The 24,057-nt window shown below is 42.6% G+C and overlaps 1 protein-coding gene across 1 annotated transcript in view; it reads right to left on the bottom strand.

Moving 5' to 3' along the window:
- The window catches only part of VOPP1 (VOPP1 WW domain binding protein), a 112,098-nt gene that overhangs the window by 6,009 nt on the left and 82,032 nt on the right, over window positions 1-24,057 (bottom strand). Inside the window, exon 4 of the mRNA XM_045864944.3 lies at window positions 22,869-23,005. Within this exon, the coding sequence (XP_045720900.2) occupies window positions 22,869-23,005 (137 nt within the window). The remainder of the gene's footprint in view (window positions 1-22,868; window positions 23,006-24,057) is intronic.

Genomic DNA, 24,057 nt, shown 5'->3' with positions numbered 1-24,057 from the left:
TATTTGAGAGAGAGCGAGCATGAGCGGGAGGGGCAGAGGGAGAGAGAGAGAGAATCTCAAGCAGACTCTGCACTGAGTGCAGAACCCAACACCTGGCTCGATAGCGTGACCCTGAGATCACGACCTGAGCTGAAACCAAGAGTCGGACACTTAACCGGCTGCACCACCCAGGCGCCCCTCGAATTGTATACATATTCTTGAAGACGCTGAGGCTCAGGAAGATGAAGTAACTTGTCAAGGGCACACAGCTGGTATCTGGAAGCACCAGGATTGGAACACAGGAGTGGAGTGGAGAGCCCAGGCTCTTTCCACTATGACAGGTGTTTCTCACAATAGGGTCATGAGCTTGGAGAAGAAGTTCAGGCTAGAAAGGGATGGGAAAACCAGAGAAGAGTGGTGACACAATGGGCCTACATTCTGAGCTCCAACCAAAAATGAAGGGCTTGGTTAAGAACTGTCATAACACAGACTTCCCACCTTGGCTGCCTCTTATCCCTAGCACATCATCTTATCTCCAGAGAACTGAAGTCATTTCATTCTTTGATTCTGTCATCTCTTTTCTCATTGAGAGTCTTAGCATGACTTGAGAAGGAACTCTAGATTCGGCAAAGGTGAGTAAGAGTATCTTCAAAATTCTCTATCAGCTGACAACAGCTACTCCTAAGTAGAACTATTCCACCTATGCTGAAGGATGGTCTGGCGGCCAAGCTTTCTTTTTCTTTTTTTTTTTAGATTTTTTTTTTTTTTTTTAATTTGAGAGAGATGGCGGCCAAGCTTTCTTAACAATGACCCTGCCACCACTCAACTACGCTGACTGGCCAGTAACCTATGAATGGATGAGCTGGGGCCAGTCTTTTCTTGAGATGCAGAAGAATCTGGCTGGTAGCAGAGAATGGAGTGGAAATGCAGGGAGAGGTGGAGACAGCCTGAAGAAGATTGTGTGGCCCAAGAGAGATGGAAAGGTTACCAGCCCCGTGATGTCCCAATTCCCAAGAGCTTCCATGTGTATTTATAATTAGCCCCCACTTGGAGTTAGCTCTAATGAGTTTCGGTGTTCTTTTCACTCTACCGACTGCCTGTGTTCTCAGGTAAATCAGACCCCATATCCTGCCTTCGATATCCATCTCCTCTAGCCAGGCTGCTCCTCAAGGTGTAGGCAGGTCTCTTAAATACACTGCAGTACACACAGCTCACCCTTTTCCCCCATGACTCAGACTTCCTCTATTTATTCCCACTCTTGGTTGGGGTCACCCATTTCACCAGTTCACTCATGGGACTATAAGCTAAGTTCCCTTATGAGGGATAACACACTGTCCCTAATCAGGTTCTTAGCTGCTTCAGTCTTGTTTCTTATTGCCCTGCCTTATTCTTTGCCTCCCAACAAGAACCTAGTTGTTTGTATCCTGCTCACCTCTCCCCTGACCCTCTCCAGAGAGCGTTTCCTATGTGTTCCACATGTAGACCACTCCTCCATCTCCCTACACCACCTCCTCCTGGCTCCTTGTCTGGCTAATTCCCATTTATCTTTCAAGTTTCAGATCAGAATCACCAAGTCCAGGAAGCTACATCTCACTGCCTACCACTCCCTTCCTCTCTGGATTAGGTACCCTGTCTTCCTGGCAGCCAGAACAGTATAATTTTCTGAGCTTTCTGCACACGAAGACAGGATCATTCATCTTGGAACCCTCAGAGTCCAGAACAGCACGTGGTATGTGATATTCCATAAATACATGAGATGAATGACTGAAGAGGGATGAGTGGTGATGTTGCTTTGGATTCTCCCTCTGCTATACTGTGCTGGGCACACTTGGCAGTTTCCTGAGGCACACCCATTTCTGACACGACAGGAAGAACAGGCTGCCCCAGCCCAGCAAGCCTGCACCAACCCTGCCTGTCCCTCCTGGGGACAGAGGCATTCAAAGATGACCTCAACTCCCTATCACAGATGACAGCAGGGTGGGCTGTGGTCTTTGTACCAGAGACGTGCCTCGGGCTGTGTCTATAACATCCGTGCATCATGGCCACTCACACTGGAGAATAATGAGACGCACTGGCAAATGTGTCCAATTTAATTGGCATTTTTATGTTAACAGTCACAACTCATGGCTATTGCTGGGAATTAGAAGGATAGGACTGAAATATTGAAGATGGAGAGGCACTTGGGATATTAAAGAAACAGAACAGATGGGAGGTGGATAAATTACGTACTTGCCAGAACATGAGCCCTTAGGTGAAAACACTTGGCAAACACAGGGATGGAACATGCTGGAAAGACTGCGGTGTAGGTGGAAGGTCAGCAGAAACAGAGGATGGACCCTCACAGAGCAGCTGGCCAGGTGGAGATACCAGCTCACACAGAGACATCTGCTAGATCTCTGCTCATTTGGCTAAAAGACTAAGTCTTGACAAGACACTGACCTGGTTGACCAGACGGCCTCCCATAGAGAAGAGAAACTGAGGAGGTGGACTCCGTTCTGACTCGTTTAGGGAAGTGGCAGACAGAACACTACTTCCCCTGTGTGAAAACCACAGGGAGAAGGCCAGGCAAGAACAGGTCTGTGTCCACAGGCTTGAGAGAGAGAATTTCAAAAATGTTCCCCAAAATGTATACACGATTCTAGGGCACATAACTCTGGAATCCAAAGCATATTAAAATCGAAATCTCAACTCCATAATCACAAATAAGCATGATGATAACACTTTCAAAGGTTGCAAACCAAGCCAGTGTGACTGATCCTAAAGAACAAAATTGAAAAGTGAACCTATCACCAGAATGGAACCAGGTAAAATAAAATCCAATGGAGCTAAGGGTTGACACAAAACTGAACAAAAAAGAACCTTTTCAAAAATGTATGCATGGAGGATAAAGAAGATTCAGAAAGAAAACAAATGGCCAAGAGAAAAACATTCAATCTGATTCTCTTGTTAAAGAGAATGGTTTGAAATGGAAATGGAGATTAAAATGAGGGAAAACAAAACTCTAAGATAAGTAAGAACAGGCCAGGTTTGGGGAGAGCAATCAGATGGCCTGACTCTTGACAAAGTACCACTGTGTAGGAAGTGAGGAAGAAAACCAGCATTTAAACCCTGCATTAATACTATGAGATGCACATCATTTATTCCCGTTTTGTAGATGCAAAATCTGAAGGCCAAAAATTGTACATAATTTGCCCAGGAGGATTTTCTTCTACTGGACAATATTTGGATCTGTAAGACACAAAGAGTCCATCCTGCAGCAAGCAAGGTGAAGTAGCTAAGAGTGAGCTGGGGCGGGCAGCGTACACAGATGGAAGGAAGGAGCTTGAGTCCCTGTACGCTGCGAAGTAAGCCACAGAGTTAAACCAGGAGCCTCCCTCTTTGTGACTTTTTATCACAAGAGATAGCTCTTAAAAACCGGGGTGTCAGTTGCTGCCAAAAATACCAGAACGAATTCTTGCAGAGAACATTTTCATGACTGATAGACAAGTCTCCCCACCCTTCATTACTTGCCCCTTTCTTTCTTCTGATACTGTATTTATTCATTTTGCTAAATTGTCTCAGCTACTAAAAATATTTTTCAGTTCATTCTCTAGGATTTTTTTAGATATGTAATGATATATTGTTTACAATTAGAAATAGTTTTATTTCTCCTTCCTAATGGTAAAATGTTATCTTTCATGTTAATACTTTAGCCAGAAGTTCTAGAACAATGTTAAATATTGATGATAGTAAATATTCTAATTTTTTAATGGGGATACTTCTACTGTTGCACTAAAGATGATGTTGGCAGCAGGCCCAGAGTATAAATTTACTTCATCCTTACTGAACATCAAAAGGCACAGCTGGTCATACTGGGGGTATATCACTGAGGACTTGATCCTTGCCTTCCAGGACCCGCAAGGAACATACACTCTAAGTCTTTATTATATTAAGAAAAAGCCTTACAATACCAGTTACGTTACTAGTTTACAGTACACTAATGGTTTTGAAAGAGTTGTGATAAGCGATTTATACCGAATTTTATCAAATTTTATCAACAGCTTTTTCAGCATCTACGGAGATACTCATTTTTTGTTTTGTTTTGCATTTTTTATTGTGGTAAAATATACATAACCTAAAATTTACCACCTCGACCATTTTTAAGTTTACAATACAGTGGTATTAAATATACTCACACTGTTGTGCAATCATCACCACGATAGGTCCCCATAACTCTTTTCATCTTGTAAAAGTGAAACTCTATATCCATTAAACAATAACTCCCCATCATCCCCTTCCCTAGCCCTGGGCAACCACCAGCGTACTTTCGGTCTTTATGCTTCTGACTACTCTAAGTGCCTCATATAAGTGGAATCATACAATATTTGTCTTTTTGTGGCTCACTTATTTCACGTAGGATAGTATCTTCAAAGTTCACCGATGTGTAGTACATCATAACTCCTTCCTTTCTAAATTAATATCCCATTGTGTATGTGTGTACATGCCACATTTTGTTTATCCATTCATCTGTCAGTGGACACTTGTGTTACTTCTATGTGGCAGTAATTGTGAATAACGCTGCTAGGAACTTGGGTGCACAAATTTATCTTCGAAACTGCTTTCAATTCTTCTGTGTATATACCCAAGAAGTGAAATTGCTGGATCATGTATGATGGTCATTATATTTTTAACTTTCAGGAATCGACATCCTGTTCCCATAGTGGCTGTACCATTTCACATTCCCACCAACAGTGCAAAAGGGTTCCAACTTCTCCACATTCTTGCCAACACTTGCTTTCTGCTTTCTGACAGTACCTATCTTAGTGGGTATGAGGTGGTTATCTTGTAGCCTTGATTTGCATTTCCCTAATGATTAGTGATCTTGAGCATGTATTCATGTGCTTGTTGGCCATTCGTGTATCTTCTTTGGAGAAATGTCTATTCAAGTCCATTGCCTATTTTTGAATAGGGTTATTTGATTTTTTTTTTTTTTGGCTCAGTTTTACGAGTTCTCTATATATTCTAGATATTAATTGCTTATTAAATATGATTTACAAATGTTTTCTCCTATTGGGGGTATAGCCTTTTTACTCTATTGATAGTGTCTTTTGATACATAAAATTTTTAAATTTTCATGAAGTCCAACTTGCGTTTTTTTGGTCCTTTATTACTCAGACCTTTGGTGTCATATCCAAGAAATCGCCAAATCCACTGTTGTGATACTTCTGTCTTCGTTTTCTTCTTCTTCTTCTTTTTTTAAAGATTTTATTTATTCATTTGAGAGAGAGGGACAGAGAGAACACACAAGCAGAGGGAGAGGCAGAGGGAGAGGGAGAAGCAGGCTCCCCACTGAGTCAGCTGGGAGCCCGATGTGGGGCTTGATCCCAGGACTCGGAGATCACGACCTGAGCTGAAGGCAGACGCCCAACCATTTGAGCCACCCAGGCTCCCCTGTCCTTGTTTTCTTCTAAGAGTTTTATTGTTTTAGGTCTTATATTTAGGTCCTTGATCCAGTTATTTTTATTTAAAAATAAATTTATTTTTTAAGATTTTTTTTTTAAGTAGGCTCCACACCTAGCATGGTGCCCAACATGGGGCTTGAACTCATGACCCTGAGATCAAGACCTAAGCTGAGATCGAAAGTTGGACGTCTAACTGACTGAGCCACCCAGGCACCCTTTAGAGATTTTATTTTCAAGTAATCTCTACATCCAATGTGGGGCTTGACCTTACAACCCCGAGATCAAGAGTCGCATGCCCTACCAACTGAGCCAGCCAGGCACCCCAAGTCCTTGATCCATTTTAAGTTAATTTTTGTACACAGTGTTAGGTAAGGGTCCAACTCCATTCTTTTGCATAGGGATTTCCAGTTTTCCCAGCGTAATTTGTTGACCAGACCATCTTTTGCCCATTGAATGGCCTTTGGCACTCCTGCTGAAAGTAATTTGATCAAATATGCATGGATTTATTATGGGGCTCTCTATTCTTTTCCATTGGTTTGCTTATCTGTCTTTATGCCAATACCACATTGTTTTGATTAAGGTAGCTATTTAGTAAGTTCTGAAATCAGGAAGTGTGACTCCTCCAATCAATGTCCTTTGAGATTCCATATGAATTTTAGGATGGGTTTTTCTATTTCTGTAAAAAACATCATTGGGACTTTGATAGGGTTTGCCTAGACTCTCTAGAATGCTTTGGGTAGTACTGACATTTTAACAATATTAAGTCTTCCAATCCATGGACATGAGATCAGTTTCCATTTATGTCCTTTAAAATTTCTTGCAGCAATGTTTATAGTTTCCACTGTACAAGTCTTTCACCTCCTTGGTTAAATCACTAATTATTTTATGTTGTACTGCTACTGTTAAGTGGAATCATTTTTTAATTTTCTTGTCAGATTGTTCACTGCTCATGTACAGAAATTTAACTGATTTTTCTGTTGATTGTTTCCTGATACTTTGCTGAATTCATTTATTATATCTTTTCTTGGTCAAATCTTTAGAATTTTCTACATATAAGATCATATCATCTGTAGTTTCCTTCCTTCCTTTCTTTTTCCTCTCCTCTCCTTCCCTTTCCTCTCCCCCCCCCCCCCCCCCATCTCTCTTTCTTTCATCTTTGTCTGGTTTTGGCATCAGGGTAATGCTGGCCCTGTAGAATATATTTGGAAGTTTTCCTACCTCTCCCATTTTTTGGAATAGTTGAAAAATAGGTATTAACTCTTCTTTAAATGTTCGGTAGAATTCACCTATGAATCCATCTGGTCCTCAACTTTTGTTTGTTGGGAGTTTTTTGATTACCAACTCAAATTCATTACTAGTAATTGGTCTGTTCAGATTTTCTATTTCTTCATGATTTATTTTGAAAAATTATACGTTTCTAGGAATTTATTCATTTCTTCCAGGTTGTCCAATTTGTTGGCATGATTTTTGTAGTATTCCCTTATAATCTTTCATATTTCTATAATGTCAGGTTTTACTTCTCTTTTGTTTCTGATTTTATTTATTTGGGTCCTTTCTCTTTTTTTCTTGATAAATATGGCTAAGGGCTTACCAATTTTATATTTTCAAAGAACCAGCTCTTGGTTTCATTGATTTTTTTTCTATTGTTTTGATGAGGTAGTTACCTCCTATTCCTAGTTTGCTGAGTGTGTTTGTGTTTTATTATAAAAGGGTGCTGAATTTCATCAAATGCTTTTTCTGCATCATTGAGATTATTATGTGTTTTTTTTTCCTTCATTCTGTTTATGTGGTTTATTACACTGATTTTTATTTGTTGAACAGTCTTTGCAATTCAGGAATAAATCCCATTTGGTCACTGTATATAATCCTTTAAAAATACTCCTGAATTCTGTTTGCTAGTATTTTGTTGAGGGGTTTTTCATCAATGTTCACCGAGGACAATGGTCACCTATAATTGTCTTGTAGTGTCTTTGTCTGACTTTGGTGTCAGGGTTATTAATGTTGGCCTCATAGAATGCGTTAGGAAGAGTTGCTTCCTCTCCAATTTTTGGGAAAGTATGAGAAATGAAATCACCAGGTTCAGGGCTTTATTTTGTTGGGAATTTTCTTTTTCTTTCTTTTTTTTTAAGATTTTATTTATTTCTTTGACAGAGAGAGAGAGATCACAAGTAGGCAGAGCGGCAGGCAGAGGGAGAAACAGGCTCCCTGCTGAGCAGGGAGCCCAAGGTGGGACTCGATCCCAGAGCCCTGGGATCATGACCTGAGCCGAAGGCAGACGCTTAACCAAGTGAGCCACCCAGGTGTCCCTACAATAATACTTTAAAAGATTTATTTATTTGAGAGAGAGAAAGAGAGAGTGCCCATGTGCAAGCAGGAGGAGGGGCGGAGGAAGAGGGGGAGAGAGAGAATCCTCAAGCAGACTCCCCACTGAGCACGGAGCCCAACATGGGGCTGGACCTCAGGACCCTGAGATCATGACCTAAGCCGAGGTTGGATGCTTAACCTACTGACCCACCCAGGCGCCCCTATAATAATACTTTTTATATTGCCAAGGCATCTACCTTTACTGAGATGTTTATTTCTCCATATGGCTTTAAGTTACTGTCTAGTGTCCTTTCATCTCATCCTGCCAGACTCCCTTGAGCATTTCTGGCAGGGCAAGTCTACTGGTTGCAAAGTCCTTCAGCTTTTGTTTATCTGGGAATGTCTTAGTTTCTTCCTCACTTTTGAAGGAAAGTTTTGCCTAGAGTATTCTTGGTTGACAGATTTTTTTATTTTAGCACTCTGAATATGTCAGCCCACTGTCTTCTGTCCTCCATAGTTTCTGATGAGAAATCTGCTTATGTCCTCACTGAGGGATGATCCCTGTGGTTTTCAAGATTCTCTCTTGGTCTCTGGCTTTTGGGAAAGATTGACTATAATGTGTCTTGGTGTGGATCTTTGCATTCCTCTTACTTGGAGTTTGTTGAGCTTCTTGGATGTTTATATTCATGTCTTTCGTCAAATTTTGGAAGTTTTCAACCATTATTTCTTCAAATATTCTCTGTGCCTTCTGTCTTTCTGACACTTCCATGATGCAAATGTTGGTCTGCTTGATGCTGCCCTACAAGCCCCTTAGGCTCTATTCACTTTTCTTCCATCTTTTTTCTTTGTGTTCCTCAGACTTGATCAATTCTATTGTCTTGTCTTCAGTTTGCTGATTCTCTCTTCTGCTTGTTCAGATCTGCCTTTGAATCCATGTGGTGAATTTTTCATTTCACTTATTGTACCTTTTAGTTCCAGAATCTCTTGTTGGCATCTTTTTAGGTTATCTCTTTAATATTTCCACTTGTTAATACGTCACTTTCTTTACCTTCTCCACATATACCTGTAGTTCTCTGAGTATCTTTAAAACAAATGTTTTAAAGATTTGTTTAGCAGATGTGGCATTAGGTCTTTTTCATGAACAGTCTGTTGATTTAATTTTTTCTTTGAATGAGCCATACTTTCTTATTTCTTTGTATGATTTGTGATTTTTTTTGCTGAACACTGGACTTTTGAATCTAATAATGTGGTAACTCTGAATATCACATCCTCTTCTTTCCCCAGAGTCTGCTGTCTTTGTTACTATTTTTATTTTTATTTTTTAAAATTAATTGTTGTAGGTTGTCTCTGTGCTGAGAATCAGCCTGAGATATAAACTTAACAGTCTTCTCCCTGGGATGTGCAGTCACGTTCTAATTTTTTGTATATGCAGTTGTTTTTGAACATCTTAGCCTTTAATGTCTGGCTCTAAAAGGAGAAAAAGTGAAAAATGGAGGGACAGGGAGAAGAGCACTGGCCATTTAAATTCCCTGGAGGTCACTTCAGCTGGAGGAGGAAGGGCTTGGAACAGTGTGGAGAGGTGCCTCTTAAACCAGTACTAGCAAATAGCTATCAGAGTGCAGAGACCCCATGTTTGGAGGGCAGGGTCCTTTTACCCACCCTGCTCCTGCATGCTATGCACAAGCTCCTCAAGGAGTATGTGCTCAGCTGCCTATCAAGTGGCCTGCATTGAGGATGGGTAGCTGCTAGAGTGCTAAGAGTTGAAATTGACCAAATTAACTGCAATTTAACCTCCTAGTCTTCCCCGAAAGTTACAAGCTTTCAACAGACTGAAAAATTCCAAGATAACAGTTAAAATCCATGTATAACTTTTGATTCTCTCACAACTTAACTAGTAATAGCCAACTGCAGACTGGAAACCTTATATGTATTATATATATATATATATATATATGTGTATATATATATATATATATATATATATATATATATATATATAATTCTTACAATAAAGTAAGCTAGAGAAAATGTTATTAAGAATATTGTAAAGAAGAAAAAACACCCTTACAGAACTGTATGGTATTAATTGAAAAAAAAAACAACAAAAAACAACCCACACATAAATGGACCTACACAGTTCCAACCTGTATTGTTCAAGGGTCTACCTGTGTAGTTACATCAGACAGTTTCTGCAATTTCTGTCTAGGTGGGGAGAGAAATTCCTGGTGCTTCCTACTCCAACTTCTTCCCGGAATTCTCTGCCAATCGTGCTTTTTGATCTAACTTACACTGTTAACAGCTTGCCTAATATTAGACTATCCTTGCTCTCTTAGGAAGATCAATGCTTGGTTATGGTGGTTTACTTCTTTGACACATTGTTTAATTCAGCTTTCTAGGACTTTTGTATTTATGCTCATTAAACACATTTCCGTATAAGTTAATTCTGTTGTTGTTTCCAAGTTATACCAGCTTCATAAAGCAAATTATGTAGATTTCTATATTTTTTCCCATAATTTTCTATACAGTGTAGTAATACATACACTGTTAAAATGCACAGGTTCTTAAAAGTTTCAAAGATACCTTATGAATTTACAGCCATTTTAGAAGTTAATTCTTTGAAAAGTTCTTCAAACTTTTGCTAGATCCACTGAAATTTTCAAGGTTCTGATGCATCTTTGGTAAAGTACACTTTCCTATCTTACCAAGGCTTTCTGTTTCATGAATACTTCCTTATAATGTTTAATCTTCTCTGTTTTAATTTATGATTTTACTTTTTCCCTGTTCTACGGATTAGATACATCAAGGGTAGGACTTGCAATGACATTTACTTTTTTTTTTTTTAAAGATTTATTTATTTATTTATTTGAGAGAGAATGAGAAACAGAGAGCATGAGAGGGAGGAGGGTCAGAGGGAGAAGCAGACTCCCTGCAGAGCAGGGAGCCCGATGCGGGACTCAATCCTGGGACTCCAGGATCATGACCTGAGCCGAAGGCAGTCGCTTAACCAACTGAGCCACCCAGGTGCCCGACATTTACTTTTATTGCTTTTGTACTGAGTACTAACTTTTAAATTTGCAAATCTATTCTTCTGCTTTGTGCAATTAATTTATACTTATATTATTTGCTTCTTACTGCTTTCTGTGAGTTTATTAGTTTCTGAACCTCTTTTAAAGAGAGGTCAGTTCATTTGCTTTCACATTTTAAACTTTTAGCAAAGAATAAGGCTATGAATGTACCTCTAGAAGTCAACTTACATACACTGCATATGTTTTTGTATTAACATTCATACTGATTCCTATATTCACTTGTGAATTCAACAAATATTGAATCCTTCCCATGTGCCAGCACTGTTCCAGGCATTTAGGACACAGCAATGACAAAAACAAAATCTCAGTCTTTATGATGCTTGCAGCGAAGAGAGACAATAAGCAAGGTAAATAATAAAAAATATAGTACATTGATATTAAGTGTTAAAAATGAAAATAAAGGGGTGCCTGGGTGGCTCAGTCGTTAAGCGTCTGCCTTCAGCTCAGGTCATGATCCTGGGGTCCTGGGATCGAGCCCACATTGGGCTCCATGCTCTGCAGGAAGCCTGCTTCTCCCTCTCTCACTCCCACTGCTTATGTTCCCTCTCTCACTGTGTCTGTCTCTGTCAAATAAATAAATAAAATCTTTAAAAAAAAAAAAAAAGAAAAGAAAGCAGGGATGTTGGAAAAAAGCAAAGAAGGGAGGAGGAAAGGGAATGCAATTTTCCACTGTGTAACCAGGGAGGGTCTCATGAGAAGGTGAAAGACCTAAAAGAAATGAAGAAATCCACCCTGAGTGTATGGGGGAAGGTAATGGAGAAGCATGCCATGTGTATATGGCAGGAAGGGTTTAGATGGAGAAAGAGCCTTTCAGGCAAAAGGAATCACAGTGCAAAAGACACCAACATAGCAGCCTGGAAGGTCTGAGGAAAAGCAAGAGGCCAGTGTGCAGTGGGAGTGGAATGAGCTGGGAAGACAGCAGGAGGAGAGGCAAGTGGGAACAGAAGAGCAGTAGGAGGGGGAGAGACAGGGAGGGGCCTTGTTGGCCACCGTAAAGACTTCTGACTGTGAGCAGGGTGTGTGGTCTCTAGAGAGCTGTGAGCCTTCCACTTAGGAAGCGCTGACCTCTCTTTGACAGTGTCTGCTTTGAAGGAAATAGACCAAAGCAGGGGAAGTGGGAAGCAAGAAGACTAGTCTGGAGGCTCCGGTGAGAATCTGCATAAAAGGTGGCAGATGGGAGAAAATGTCAAGATGGCTTTAGGCCCCAGCAGCTGGAAGAACAGAGCTGCCATTCGCTGAGATGGGAAGACTGGGTGGGCAGGCTTGGGGTGAGGAGCGGTAAATACCAGGCCCTCACTCCTACCCTTCATTTGCTCACCAAATGATTTAGGGAGTATTCTTTTATTTCCAAGTGGGAGCAGGTTATTTATTTGCTCATTTGTAGATTTCTTAAAAACTCCCAAGTTTAGAACCACTAATAGTACCAGTTACTGGCACTTAGGGAGCGTTGCCTCAGGCCTGGAGCTAAGCACCGTCTGTGGGTCATCTCAGATGCAGTCACCCCTAGCAAGTCTCTTATGAGCTCAGCCTCACAGCTGAGGAGCTTGAAGCTTAGGGGAACCGAGTCACATTCCCAAGATGTGCTAGAGGGGCATGAAGTTAGAAATGAAACCGCGATCACCCTAGCCCAGACCCTGAGGTATATGATTTCTGCTTTTGTAAACTTATTTAGATTTTCTTGGTAGTGTACAACTTGAAAAATTCTTTTAAATGCGCCAGTAACTTTTATACTTTGATCAGATTCATAGTAATGCATGGGCACTCCTCCAGTTCACACCATTCTTTCCTCTCATTTCTAAGTTTTCGTGTTATACACTTGAATTAATTCAATACATAACTCAAGTTACATCGTCAAATACAAAATTATTTTTATCAGCGTTAAAAAGACTTCTTTTTTATATGTGTATATATTCAGAAAATCATGGGTTATTTCTTGAAGGATAAACAAAAGACTGGGAATACTGGTAAGCTGAAAAGAAAAAGAGAACCAAGGAAGAAATGACTTTGTATACTTCCTCTTGCATTTATTACCCATTACAAAAAAAAAGGGACCTTTTTCTACTGTTTCTTTGGGAGGAGGAGGAGGGGAGGGAGTTAAAAGGATTATCTGTATTAGGTACCTAATACCTTCATGCTGACCTGCCAGGGTTTATAGAGATTATATATGGAGTTGAAATACAGCTGAGACACACATGAACACTGGGGCCCCAATGTCTCACGAGAAAAGGCAGCCACAAGCTTTGTGAGCAAGGTAAGTAGGAAATAAAACCCTTCCACCAAAAGTTTTCACTTTTTCTTTCCTGGCTATATAAATCCGAAGTTGAGAGAAGAAAAGTTTTGCTCACTACTGACAATTTTTTACAACAGAAGCCAAAATAATTGTTCTAAGAATACAGTGGTATTCCAAGGAGCAAATCCTAGAACACAAGGCAGAAAAAGAGCAACAGTGATCACACCCCAACAGAGATAAGGACTATATTCTACTCTAGTCCTGCGGATCTCAAAGGTTCTCACACAGGCTTTAATGCTTAGCTCGTATGAGATCAGTTATTACCCCCAATGCCCACCCCCCTCCCTTTTTCTTGTTGTTGCTTCTTATCAAACATCTAGACTCCTCTGTGTGGGTACTATTCTATATCACCTGGGGATCTTGTTAAAATGCAGATGTTGATAGAGCATCTCCGTGGTGGCATGAGAGTCTGCACTCCTAACAAGCTCCCAGGGATGCACTTACATCTCCGGCTCAAACTTTTGAGTAGCAAGAACTAGACACTTCACAAGTGTCTACTGATCTTCATAACATTATTCCCCCTCTTAGAAGAGAAATCTGAGTCCTAAAGAGATTAGGCCCCTCGGTTCACTGGAACTCTTCCGTAAGTCCTGTCAACTCCAGGCCCAGATGGACCCCACACCTGTTCTGTTGCTACCACCCTCCCCGCCACCACCCTGGCCCAGACCCACCACCACCCTCCCTGCCACCACCCTGGCCCAGACCCGCCACCACCCTTCCCGCCACCACCCTGGCCCAGACCCGCCACCACCCTCCCCACCACCACCCTGGCCCAGACCACCACTGCCTCCTCCTGAGATGGCGACAGACAGTCTGGTTCCTCTTCTTCCATCTGTGATTCGCACGGAAAGTTCTCCCATGTAGCTATCAAATCACCTTTGATCATTCTCCGCTAAACACCCCCTAATGCACTCCTGTTACTTTTCTGTTACATTCTTCAGCTGTCTCTCTCTAAAGCAGTATGTAATTGGATTTTTAACACAACTTGATGATATTTTAACACATTTAGAGCCACTAGAATATATATTGTAGGTAGTCTTCCACTTTCATATTCTGCTTTTATGTCTTAATGTTTCTCATCTAGTCTGTTTTCTTGCCTTAAAAAATGTTTATTACTATCTTTGATGCTGATTTAGAATGCAGACATGTTACTTTTGGGGGGGGGGAGGGGCAGTGGGAGAGGGAGAGAATCATAAGCAGGCTCCATTCCCAGGGCAGAGCCCAACATGGGGCTTGACCTCACGACCCTGAGATCACAACCTGAGCCAAAATCAAGAGTCGGACACTTAATCGACTGAGCCACCCAGGTGCCCCAACATGTTACTTTTAATTCTAAGAGTAGGTACTATAAAGATGCATAATAAGGTGTCAAACTCAATACTGGGGTTCCTTTTGTGGAAAACTAGCATTACCGACTTCCTTCTACCCCTTTGTCAGTCTTTAACTGAACCTGGGGACAAACATGTTCTTTCCCCTTTCCACCCCATCATGTGCTTCTCCAGTTTGTAGAAGCCTCATGAACAAAAGTGCTGGGCAGAAGTGCCCAAAGATGGCAAAGGCAATGTTGAAGCTGGTTTTCTTTTACTGAAGCTTCTGGTGACAGACGGGAGGCCAATTTGAGGGTGTGGAGCAGAACCCGATGACCAGTAGGATACTGTGACTTCCTATGATTTTTCTCTCTTGTTTGCCTATGATAACTCAAAGGGAACTAATAAAATACCCCTGGTTGGCTACATACCCACTGCTAAGCTTGCTTTGTTTTCAGTAATAATGATTACCTTCATGGGTGTCAAATGAGTAGGCAGCCTAGCTTCCTACCTGACAGCTTTTCCTCCACAGAGATGCAAGGGTTAAAATATTTTTTCCTTCAAATTTTTATCTAAATTCTATTTAGTTAACATATAATGTAATATTGGTTTCAGGAGATTTTAGTGATTCACCACTTACATATAACACTCAGTGCTTATCATAACCAGTGCCCCCCTTAAAGTCCATCACCCATCTAGCCCATCCCCCCACCCACCTCCCTCCGTCAACCCTCAGTTTGTTCTCTGCCATTAAGAGTCTCTTATGGGGGCGCCTGGGTGGCTCAGTTGGTTAAGCGACTGCCTTCGGCTCAGGTCATGATCCTGGAGTCCCGGGATCGAGTCCCGCATCAGGCTCCCTGCTCGGCGGGGAGTCTGCTTCTCCCTCTGACCCTCCTCCCTCTCATGCTGTCTCTCATTCTCTCTCTCTCAAATAAATAAATAAAAAATCTTAAAAAAAAAAAAGAGTCTCTTATGGTTTGTTTCCCTCTCTCTCTTTTTTCTTTGCATGTATTCATTTGTTTTGTTTCTTAAATTCCACATATGAGTGAAATCATATGGTATCCATCTTTCTCTGACCTATTTCACTTAGCATAATACACTGTAGCTTCATTCACATTGCATATGGCAAGACTGTATTCTTCTGATGGCTGAGTAATATTCCACTATGTATATATACCACATCTTCCTCATCCATTCATCAGTTGATGGACATCTGGGCTCTTTCCATAGTTCGGCTATTGTTGATAATACTGCTATAAACGTCAGGGTACACATGCCCCTTCGAGTCTGTATTTTTGTATCCTTTGGGTAAATACCTAGTAGTGCAAATGTTGGGTCATAGGGTAGTTCTATTTTTAACTTTTTGAGGAACCTCCATACTGTTTTCCAGAGTGGCTGCACCAGCTTGCATTCCCACCAACAGTGTAGAAGGGTTCCCCTTTCTCCGCAGCCTCGCCAACACCTGTTGTTTCCTGACTTGTTAATTTTAGCCATTCTGACAGGTGTGAGGTGGTATCTCATTGTGGTTTTGATTTATATTTCATAAGGGTTAAAATATTAATACACAACAAAGAGCAAGCAGAAAAACATTTTAAAGTATCTCCCCAAGACATTAAAAGTCTTCTAAAAAAAAGATGAAATGTATCAGAGGACACTGAAAGTTTATAAAAGGTCAACTGAAAAGGTAAAAGGCAGATCAGGTGAAAAATGCATGTTGTGTATCATTTTTGCTGAAGTGCCACATGCAACCCGAATATGTAAGATGAGAGAATAAAAATTTCAAACTTCATAATTTTTAACTTCAGGATCTACAGCTTCCACATTTTTCTGTTAGATTAGAGGTCAGGAGTTACTACTGCTGTCATTCTGCTTCGCTGTCCTTCTTGAGGAGCCCAGAGGCAGGGGCCATCTGTTTAATCTCCCCTGTATGCACTTGGCTAAGCACGGCACTTGGCACCCAGTACATGCGCTTCAAACACATTGGCAGGTGACAGAAGGAGACTGCGTGTGTACAAGACATCGTTTGGGGACCTCTCTGCAATAAGGAGCCCTCTGTCTAGTCTGGCCCAAGTCTGCCCTTACTTCAGCTCTGAAAGGACTATCACAGCCATTTTGAATACATTTAGGGAGAAAAGTTCATGATGACAGGCTTGGGAGGCAGTCTGGACAGATGAAGCAGCAGACCTGAAAGGTAATCTAAGGGTCTTAAATGCAAATGAAGTGAGTGGGAACAGTCTGTCCGACTGGCTTTGCGCTTAGGAACCACGTAAGGAGCACACTTCAGACACGTGTCATCTTCCCTCAAGTACGAGTGGTTTTTAAGAATGTGCACTGGGCAGAAAAGGGGATCAAACTCTGTCTCTGCTCTGTCATTGGCAGAGCAGAGAATAATAAGCAGAAGACTTACATGTGCTAGAAGTTTCTGTCCCCGATGATCGAAGATTATAGATGGGAACACTGCTGTCATTAAAGTAACAATATGAACCGCCTACCAACAGGGCAGGCTATAAAAAATGCCCTTCCTTTTGCATTGCACTCTGTGTGAAGTGTGTCATCTATCTGTAGTAGCTAAGGATATTACATGTTTTTATGAGGGGGAAAAAAAACCCTCACATTTTCAAATGGCAGGAAAAAAATTAAACTCCCATTTTTATATGGTAGAACATTCTAGATGTATGTACTTTATATGAACTGAGTGATGCAAATCATACAAAATAGCAATTGAGTTGTCATAGAATAAGGAAAGATTGGAATCAAAGTTAGAAAGAATTATCAGAGTAAGAATGACAGAGTAAGACACAGAAGCAGAAAATCAGAAAGACAGACACATGGAACTTTCTGGAAAAAATATTTCTGGTTAGCAAGGAGGAACTCCATGCTGTGAGGCCGTAATCTCAAAACCACACCTCCTCCCTCGCCCTAATTATTTAAAAAATAATAAAATTAATTTTTTAAATCAGTGTTAGTCACATTAATCAGTATTAAAGGAAACCATTTTAAAAGAAGACAAACCACATTAACACCACAGATGTCATAACTGCTTATTCTCTCGCATCTCTCTCTGTGCATTTGTGTGATTACACAGTCAGAATCCACACTCTAAATAACATACCACCAACTGCCCTCCTCCCTAAACACAGCTTTATTCTTGTCTTGCCACAGTTACGTGGCCTTGATCTTCACTATTAACTCTGGTGACCACATAATATCCCATAAAGAAGAGAGGCCATAATTGAATCTTCTTCTTGGTGGTCCCCTTAGCCCCCCCTTCCCTACATTCATCTCGTGCACACCAAATTCAGTTGAGACCACCACTCAGGGTTTCCTGAAATCCAGCCCCTGCTATCCTCCAGACCCACAGCCCTGCTTTAGCCAAGGTTTTTACGTTTTTTTTCCTATTGCTCTAAAAGTTCTTTTCTTCTTCCAGTTTTATGGAGGTGTAATTGACACAGAGTATTGTATAAGTTTAAGATATAAACATAATGATTTGATACATATATGTTTATATTGCAAAATGATCACCACAGTAAGTTACTTAACATCCACCACCTTGCATGGTTGCATCTTTTTTTCTTTGTGATGAGAACTTTCAAGATCTACCCTCTTAGCAGCTTCCAAATAGCAATAAAGTATTGACTATAGTCACCATGCTGTGCATTACATCCCCAGACTGTATTTACCTTATTACTGGAAGTTTGTACATTTTAACCCTCTTCCCCAACCCCCTCTTTCTACAAGTTCTTAAAGGGCAGCAGTGAGGATATCTTGGTCCTACCTCTCCTCCTGTATGAACACAGTGGAGGCTGCCAGTTAGCTCATGTTTTCTGAATGAAGGAAGGAAGTCTATCTTTCCTCTCTACCCAGGAGGATGTATCCATGGGCCCTGCCAGTTAGCATGATGTGGGAAGATTTTGGGGGGGCCTACAGCATTTAGGGAGCTCTGACTTTCTCCGGTTACATTTTGGCTACCTCCGTATATAAAGACGAACAAAAACGAGGAGTGCTTTTCTTAATCTGATTCCATTTTGCAGATAAAGTGCCTACCTAGACTCAGAAAGGACAGGGGCCCACTGTGATCTCAGAGACCTTAGGCCTCCTAACACCCTGTCCAGGTGCCTCTTTTTGTTCCCCAAACCACAGCTTCTCCAACACCCCTCAGCTAGCTCAAGGCCCAAATGAGCTAATGGGAGGCCTCGGGCCTCAGCCTTGGTTTCTTTTGGGAGCCCTACCTTTGAACTTCAATTGCATACCCAGTTTGTCGGTCTCTTCCCCCGGGTCTTGCTCCAACCTGTATCAGCCCCCTAAAGCCATGATGCTGCCACAGTCCTCCCTGTGCCCCAGTTAGGAGCCATCTCTACAATGTGTAGATCTGCTCTTCTTCACTCAGCCACACTGGACTGGGATGCTGGTCCCAGGTGGAACACCGCTGTGTGCCCCTCTGCAAACCAGGATGCAAGCCGCTACCCTCCCCCTGTCCTCCTGTGCATGAGTATGGATTCTCTAAGACCTGCCGCTTTTTCTTCTTCACGAATAAGCAAAGCTCACCAGAATCCACTTCCCCTCCCCCAGGCCAACAGAAGAGAGATGGAGCCACCCCAGCAAATCCACAAACACGTGTGTTTTCCTGAGCACTGAGCAGTCTATTCCTGGGCGTAATATTTATCCTGTGAACCCACCACGTAATGTTAGTTCACTGAGTTTCTCTTCCTACGCTGCCGAGACCTGCATGGCCTTCTCCCACTGCACATCCCCAGGGGCACAGTGATGAGAAAAGGTCAGGATGCGGGGAAGCCATAGAAAAGGAAAGATTGGAATCAAAGGATCTCAACAACGTGCTGCAGAGGGGATGAAGCCCACCGACAGCATGAGATGGGTGTCTCCACCAGAATCACTAAAAAGCCAACAGGCCCCCCCCCCTTTTTTTTATGACTAAAGAATCGAATCAAAGGACTTACATTGCTTCCAAGCTCAGCGCTGTGACCAAATGACACAGACCTTGATCTTGTAGTGCAATTACGGAAACTGCCCAACCCCCACAGAACCCGACCAAACCCTCTTCTCGTTCGATGCTCTGCTATATTTTGGGATTGGCGATTGCATACTGCTACAACAAATGTAAGAAAGATGGTGATGACTCACTGCAGACAGGTAGGAGCACCCAAATCAGTGTCTCTCGACAGGTGGTCAATGACGCAGCTCCAGTGTGGATGCATCATGGGAGGTCTTGGAGGAAAATGCATGGCCCCCACTTCTCTGAATGCCTCCAACCACAAGGTAGCACGGGGTCGAACCACATTCCCCGAGACGCTTAAGAGCCTGTGTTTCATCCCCAACAGCTGCTCCCTGGCGTTTCTGGTCTTTCTCCACTGTCTACAAAGGGACAATTTTGTACTGGGGACCCTCCTACATCTATGCCACCTTCAGTAGTGTCCTGTGGGAGGGGGGGTTGTGGTCACAGGACAGACAACAGCTGCTGGAGCTCTGCAGCTCCAGAGACCTGGGGGCGTGCTAAAGGCTGGTGGGAAAGGAAGACCGCGGGAGCCTCTCTGGCCACCTCCCGGCCCCTCACTCCTCCCCTGCTCACCCCCACTTAGACATTCATTCCCATCTACCCATACTGCAGAGAGCCTCCCACATACATGGCTTCCCCGCATCCTGACCTTTTCTGCCACAGGTTTCACCGTGGTTGGTGACTAGATAGTCAATTGTACAATCACTCAGGCTCTCACACACAGTCGTGCAAACTACGCAATGCAAAGCAGGTGGGTGAGGGCTGGAACCCAGGCTCGCTGCAGTGTCCCATGTCCCTGCTGCACAGCAGCTGGGCAGTATCCATGGGCTGAGTGAGCACTTCAAGCCGGCCAGGGCTCCAGGCTCTGAGGGCGGCCACAGTAAATCCTGACCCCAGGCTGACCAGTGCACTCAGCTGCCTGGTGCCTGAGATGTAAATCCTACTGAAGCAGGGCTCAGTGCGGGGACCAAAGTATACACAAGGGATTAAAACTCACCACAATCAATGCTGTTAAAGCACTTGGCAAAGCACCCAGGGGAGAAAGGCAATGAAGGGCCTGGGACAATTCCACTAAGGGGGCATTTTCCAGGCAGACAGAGGGCATGTGCAGGATCTCATGAGACGGCAGGGCTTGAGAGAGCCGGTGGCTCACACAGGGCACTGAGCAGAAGGCCGTGGGGGGAGGGAGGAGGTTGTAAAGGCTTCTGAGTCCTTGGCTAAGGAGTGTGGACTTGCAGGGAGCAAAGTGAGCCGGCAGAGAACCTTAAAGCCAAAGAATAACATGACCGACGTGCTTTTTATTTTTTTTATAAAGAACTTTCTGGTGGCACTGTGGTAGACAAAGAGCTAGAAGATATCAGTGACTGGGAAACTTTCAGCAGCCATTGCTCAGGGGTAAGGGTCTGAAATAAGGCCTAAGGCCTAAGGTCTCTGAGATGGGTGTGGCTGGTAATGGGACTGAGGACTCCAGGCAGGGTGCACCGAGATGCAGAAAAGAGGCAGAATGAGGAAAGATGGCACGTGGGGGACACAGAGCGTTCTCATTTGGAAATCCTGAGACCACATAGACATTCAAGGGGAATTACGTGGCAGGCAGCTGGGAGCTCCACCTGCTCACCGCATTCACCCTGACAGGAAAGGGACGGCAGACCTGACACTTGGCCAGCACCGTGGACAAAGGGCACGTGGCATCTTGCATCTGTGGCCACGTGGGACATGGACTGCTTTTCCCTGCACTACAGATTGACATAGTGATAACAGAAAGAAGAAGAGGAAATTTGTAAATGTTTGGCCCATTTCTCTGATTTACTGTTTCGTTCTTGGAAAAGAAAAAAAAATCAAAGGACTGACTCAAATTAATCCAGATGAAATCTAATTTTGCGCCCTCCCCAATTTTAACTGAAAATCTGCACCTCACCCTATGCTAGAGAGTACATTTGAAGCTATTCAGATATTTCCAAATACGAAAGAATAAAATCCATGTACATGTGAAAAGTCATGCTATCCTGATTGAAAGTTTAAGTACAGCAACCTCTAAACTGTTAAGGAAAATTCATATTCAGATCTTTTAGTAACATTTAGAAAAATAATAAAGATTATTCTTTTAAAAAAACTGGGGAGTATCTGGTGTAAAAGAACTAATCAACAAATGTCCATTTCTACTCCCTTTGCATCTTGAGAACAGCACGTCCTCCATGCAAACAGGAGAGAGAAAACTTTGTACACTAAATTCCCCTAATTCTTTTTAAAAAAAAAAAAAACACTTTTTTGAGTTATCCCTGACATACAAAAAGCTGAACGTATTTAATGTATACAATGTGGTCAGTTTAGAGATAAATATATATGGTGAAGTCATCACCACAATATATGCCATAAATCTATTCATTACCTCCAAATTTATTATTATGATGATAAGAACACTTAATGTAAGATCTACCCTCTTCACAAAATTTTAAGTTAACAGTGCTGTTAACTATAAACCCTACTACACTGTTTAGCACATCTCTAGGATGTAAAAACCATGGCAGGAACTGCTCCTAGAATTCTGTCTACTTGTGGTGTGCAATCAATAGAGAAAACCCCTGCCCTCTGCTCCCCAGGGGACAACTGTGACAGACAGCAGGAGAGCAGGGTGCACGGGAGTGATGACCTCAGCACACAGTGGCCGAAGGACAGGAACTCGAATGAGCAATGCCTAACCACCCCTCTATCCCTTCCTCTGCAGGAGGTTCCCTCAAAGGGAAGGAAAACATCTCACATATAATGTCAAAAATAGGGAACCAGCCCGTGTCCCAAGGGAAGCTTGAATTCGCCCACCAGAGTCCTTGAGAGTTTTTAGATAGTTAAAGCAATTTTGTAAGAATTAAGAAACCACTACTTTTTTCTGACTCTGTGGCATCACTTTGGGTAATGTTCCCTAACTAGGCCAAATGTAACTTGTACAGAAATGTCTCTAGCCGCACTGTTTATAAGTATTCAGAATACTAGTAAATTGCATAAATACTTGTTGAATGAATGAATAAAAAACAAAACAAACGATCAGCAATGACAGAATATCTGAGCAAATCACCATTTAAAGTGGCATAATTAATATTTAGTCCAGATGCATTATAAATAACAGGGACACTATTGTTTGTACATAGAAATTTATACATGGAATGATTTTTAAGGAAAAAGAGCAAACGATATGCATATATGAACTGCATAAATATGCATAAAAGGCACACCACTATTTAGGGAAGGATACGAGGTCACAGAAATACAATCTAATAGATGCTGCACTTTTCATCAGCACAAATGCATGGTAAGGTTGATCCTCAGACCTTAAATGAATAAACATGGCCTGAATTTTTTTCTTCTAGCACACGTGGTAGCAGGGACCTTTTCAAATGCTTGCAGGGGACACAAACACTGCAGAGAGGAGAGACAAGGACAGAGGGGCGGGCTGACCTGGCGCGGGGTTCGGGGGCTGCCTGGTGTAGGACACGTTGAACGCAGGCTCCTCGATCAGCGGCGGGGGGTACATGCGCCTCCGGATAAAGAAGCCGGCTCCGCAGCAGAAGAGCACGCCCATCATCAGGAGGAACCTGAGCAAGAGCACAGTGGTGAGGTGGTGCTCAGGGCAGACAGTGGCTTGGCCCGGGCTCAAAGGCCCTAGGACTCGGGGGTCCGCGCACAGGGACTCGCGATGCAGGGGTCACAGGGGCTCAGCACCCGGCTTCTCAGGCTGGCCTTCCCCTGACATTTCTGCCAGGACATTCTTGGGTGGATGACACCTGGGAGACTTCTGGGACGCCCCTGAACAGGACTCACTCACACTGAGAAGCTAAGTGAGCTTTCTGTCTCAAAATGCTCCATATGGTTAGCTGCCTTCAAAGGGTTGGTGCAATCCCTTCCTGTCCATGGCCCTGACCTCAACTCAAAAGTTTTAGTCAAAACGGGAGATGCCTGGGGCACCTGGGTGGCTCAGTTGTTAAGCGTCTGCCTTTGGTTCAGGTCACGATCCCAGGGTCCTGGGATTGAGCCTGGCATCGGGCTCCCTGCTCCTCGGGGAGCCTGCTTCTCCCTCTCCCGCTTCCCCTGCTTGTGTTCCCTCTCTCGCTGTGTCTCCCTCTGTCAAATAAATAAAAATAAAATCTTTAAAAAAAAAAAAAAAACGGGAGATGCCTTTTGAATCTCGTCTGGATGCAAGCCGTGGCTGATCCAGCTTTGCCTCACGGTCCATGTCCCCCACTTCCCATGCTTCACCGGGAAAGCAACAAGGATAAGCACTTTTATCCTTCCTAGCAGTTTTCTCTCCATTATTACATGAATATTGACAAAGAAATTTTAAATGGTGGCCTTCTTAGAGCACACCTTAATTATAGAAAACCTACAGGACTAGAGGAAATACAGTCAATAAAAAAGCTGCCGATGTGACATCTCTAAGTATGGCTGCCATTCTCCTACCGTGACCTTAAAGTCTAACAAACAGCAGAGCTGACTGCTTTAATGACAGGATCTTTGTCCAACTCATCTAAGACTTCTCAGAGACTGTCATGTTGCTGGCATTTAATAAATGACAGACAAATGGATAAACGGCTTCTTCCCACCTCACATTTGCGCTGTACCTTGTCTTTCTAGACACTAGGGAAGTCAT

The sequence above is a fragment of the Mirounga angustirostris genome, unplaced genomic scaffold, assembly GCF_029215605.1.
Source record: "Mirounga angustirostris isolate CCGP_5_RB_7025 unplaced genomic scaffold, mMirAng1.0.hap1 SCAF_12, whole genome shotgun sequence".
Classification (NCBI taxonomy): domain Eukaryota; kingdom Metazoa; phylum Chordata; class Mammalia; order Carnivora; family Phocidae; genus Mirounga; species Mirounga angustirostris.
Note: the sequence above shows the minus strand (reverse complement) of the source record. Positions and strands in the feature narration are given on the sequence as shown.